Consider the following 2500-nt stretch of genomic DNA (forward strand, 5'->3'; position numbering starts at 1 on the left):
ACACACACACACTCACACACACACACACTCTCACACACACACACACACACACACACACACACACACACACACAACCTAATCATCAGTGCCAGTGAATGTGATACTGATCGAAGTGTATGTGTGAGTGAACCATGTGCTCGAAACAGTGCTGTTACTAAAACTGAGAACATTTTGTTACTTGAAATAAAATAAAATATAAAAAATCTCAAAGTTGTTTAATTTCAGCAAGTTTCCAAGGCAGCATTTCTCTTTCACTTTTAGTTTAACTTGATGTGCTAAAATAACTAAAACTGAAATAAAAATGAGTTAAAAACTATATCGACATATTAAAAAAAAAAAAAGCTGATAAAAATGACAAAAAAATTACTAAAACTTTAACTAAAATTCAAATGAAAACAGAAAATATAAACTACTTCAAAATATCAACGAAAACTGTATAATATTAACTAAATTATACTAAAATAATTCTGGTTCACAATAAATGACACAAATATATAAAACATTTATCATGGTTTGCATCAGTTTTATTTTAGTATTGAGTTACTATTATAGTTTTTGTTAATATATTGAATTTTATTTTAATTTTAAAGTTTTAGTAATTTTGTTATATTGTCATTTCTATTATTTTTTTATTTTAATATGTCTATATAGTTTTCATTCATTTTTATTTGTTTGATTTATTTTATAATTTTTTTTGTTGTGCATCAGTAATTTATTCAGTAAATGTGCTATCCATCATAGTGCATAATGCATGGTTTCTTACCAAATATAAAAAAAATCTGTTTTTTATGCACATTTTAAGATTTCACGTGCATTTTGCATATCGGTGTTGTTTATGCAATATGCCAAAATTTGCATGAAAATATGTGGGTGGAAATGCGAGATCTGTGACGATCAGCGCAGAAAACAACAGGAACTTCTAGTCTGTGAAAAGCTGAACTAAGCAGCACTGAATGAAGCACGCTAGTGTCCGAGTGTGCACTAGTGAGGGTGTGCTGGAGACGCACCGGTGAGCGAGACGGCGGCCGGCAGACGGAACACGGCCTGCTGACCCTGCGGTGACGAGGACGCTGTGATGCTCTGACCGAGAGGAATCGCAGGAGTCCCGGGAGCAAACGGAGAGCCTGGAGACACACACAGAGCAAACACACTGAGGACAATACACAGAGAGCATGAGCCGGGTCTGATTCTGCAGCATTATGCAGCTGTTACCACCATGTTTATTTCAAACGCACAATGCTTTTGTTTTAAAGAAAGTAATACTTTTATTCATCAAGGACGCATTAAATTGATTAAAAGTGACAGTAAATACATTTATAATGTGACTAAAGATAAATGCTGTTCTTCTGAACTTTCTGTTCATCTGTGAATTCTGAAAAATAAAATGTATCATGGTTTCCACAAAAATATTAATGTTTTCAACATTGCTAATAATCAGAAGTGTTTCTCGAGCAGCAAATCAGCATATTAGAATGATTTCTGAAGATCATGTGACACTGAAGACTGGAGTAATGATGCTGAAAATACAGCTGCGCATCACAGAAATACATTACAGTTTAACAGATATTCACTTAGAAGACAGCTGTTTTACATTGTAATAATATTTCATTATTTTTACTCTAGTTTTGATCTAATAAATGCAGCCTCAGTGAGCAGAAGAGACTCCTGGAGTTGTACGGCCGATCAGACGGATCCTGCTCACGTCTCACAGCTGCGCTCGTTCTCATCACGTGACTCTGAATATTCAGTACACAATACACAGTAAGAGCTTATTGTTATTCAGATTGATATCACGAAGTGCTTGTCTCCTGATGAGCATGATACTCCCAATACTTCACGTGTGATGATGATGATGAAGATGATGAAGATGCAGCTCATGAGCAACATCCTCTGACCTAGTGACAGCGAGACGACTCAAAATGATTTAAAATAAGACAAAACGAGCATTAACTTTAACTCTCTCGACGCGTCTCTGTCTTTTAAGTATCAGGAAAACTGGGATATATAAGGATTTTAAAAGTGTGACTTCTAGAGCTGGAAAAGTCACAGATATTAATGAAATCTAAAAACATCATAGGCATTTTTACTATGAATATTATTTTACTAGTTATGCTAAGGTCTAAAACATATTAAAATGTAGAAATTGTTAGTAAAACTATTTTTAAAATTCCTTACACTTAATTCTTATCCAGTAAATCGCAAATGACTGAAAGTCATAGAAATTAATTAAATCTGAAAACACCATGGATATTTTTTAAAAACAAATATACATTTTTCAGGTTATGCAGAAGGCTAAAACATTTTTAAAAATATATAGAAATTGTGAACATAAACTTTTTAAAAATCCTTCTTCTTAATTCTTGTCAAGTAAATCACACATGACTGGAAGTTCATAAAATCTCAAATTAAAATATTTTTTAAAGAATTTGAATGTTTTCCAGGAAATCACAAAAGACTGGATAGGCTAAGTCTTGAAAATTCAGTGGTTAAAAAGGCGAGA

At 33.0% G+C, this 2500-nt stretch overlaps 1 protein-coding gene across 1 annotated transcript in view; it reads right to left on the bottom strand.

Moving 5' to 3' along the window:
* The window catches only part of LOC107653188 (serum response factor-like), an 18467-nt gene that overhangs the window by 3986 nt on the left and 11981 nt on the right, over positions 1 to 2500 (bottom strand). Inside the window, exon 4 of the mRNA XM_016439853.1 lies at positions 1008 to 1124. Within this exon, the coding sequence (XP_016295339.1) occupies positions 1008 to 1124 (117 nt within the window). The remainder of the gene's footprint in view (positions 1 to 1007; positions 1125 to 2500) is intronic.

Source organism: Sinocyclocheilus anshuiensis, unplaced genomic scaffold (assembly GCF_001515605.1).
Source record: "Sinocyclocheilus anshuiensis isolate Anshui unplaced genomic scaffold, SAMN03320099.WGS_v1.1 scaffold2700, whole genome shotgun sequence".
NCBI lineage: Eukaryota > Metazoa > Chordata > Actinopteri > Cypriniformes > Cyprinidae > Sinocyclocheilus > Sinocyclocheilus anshuiensis.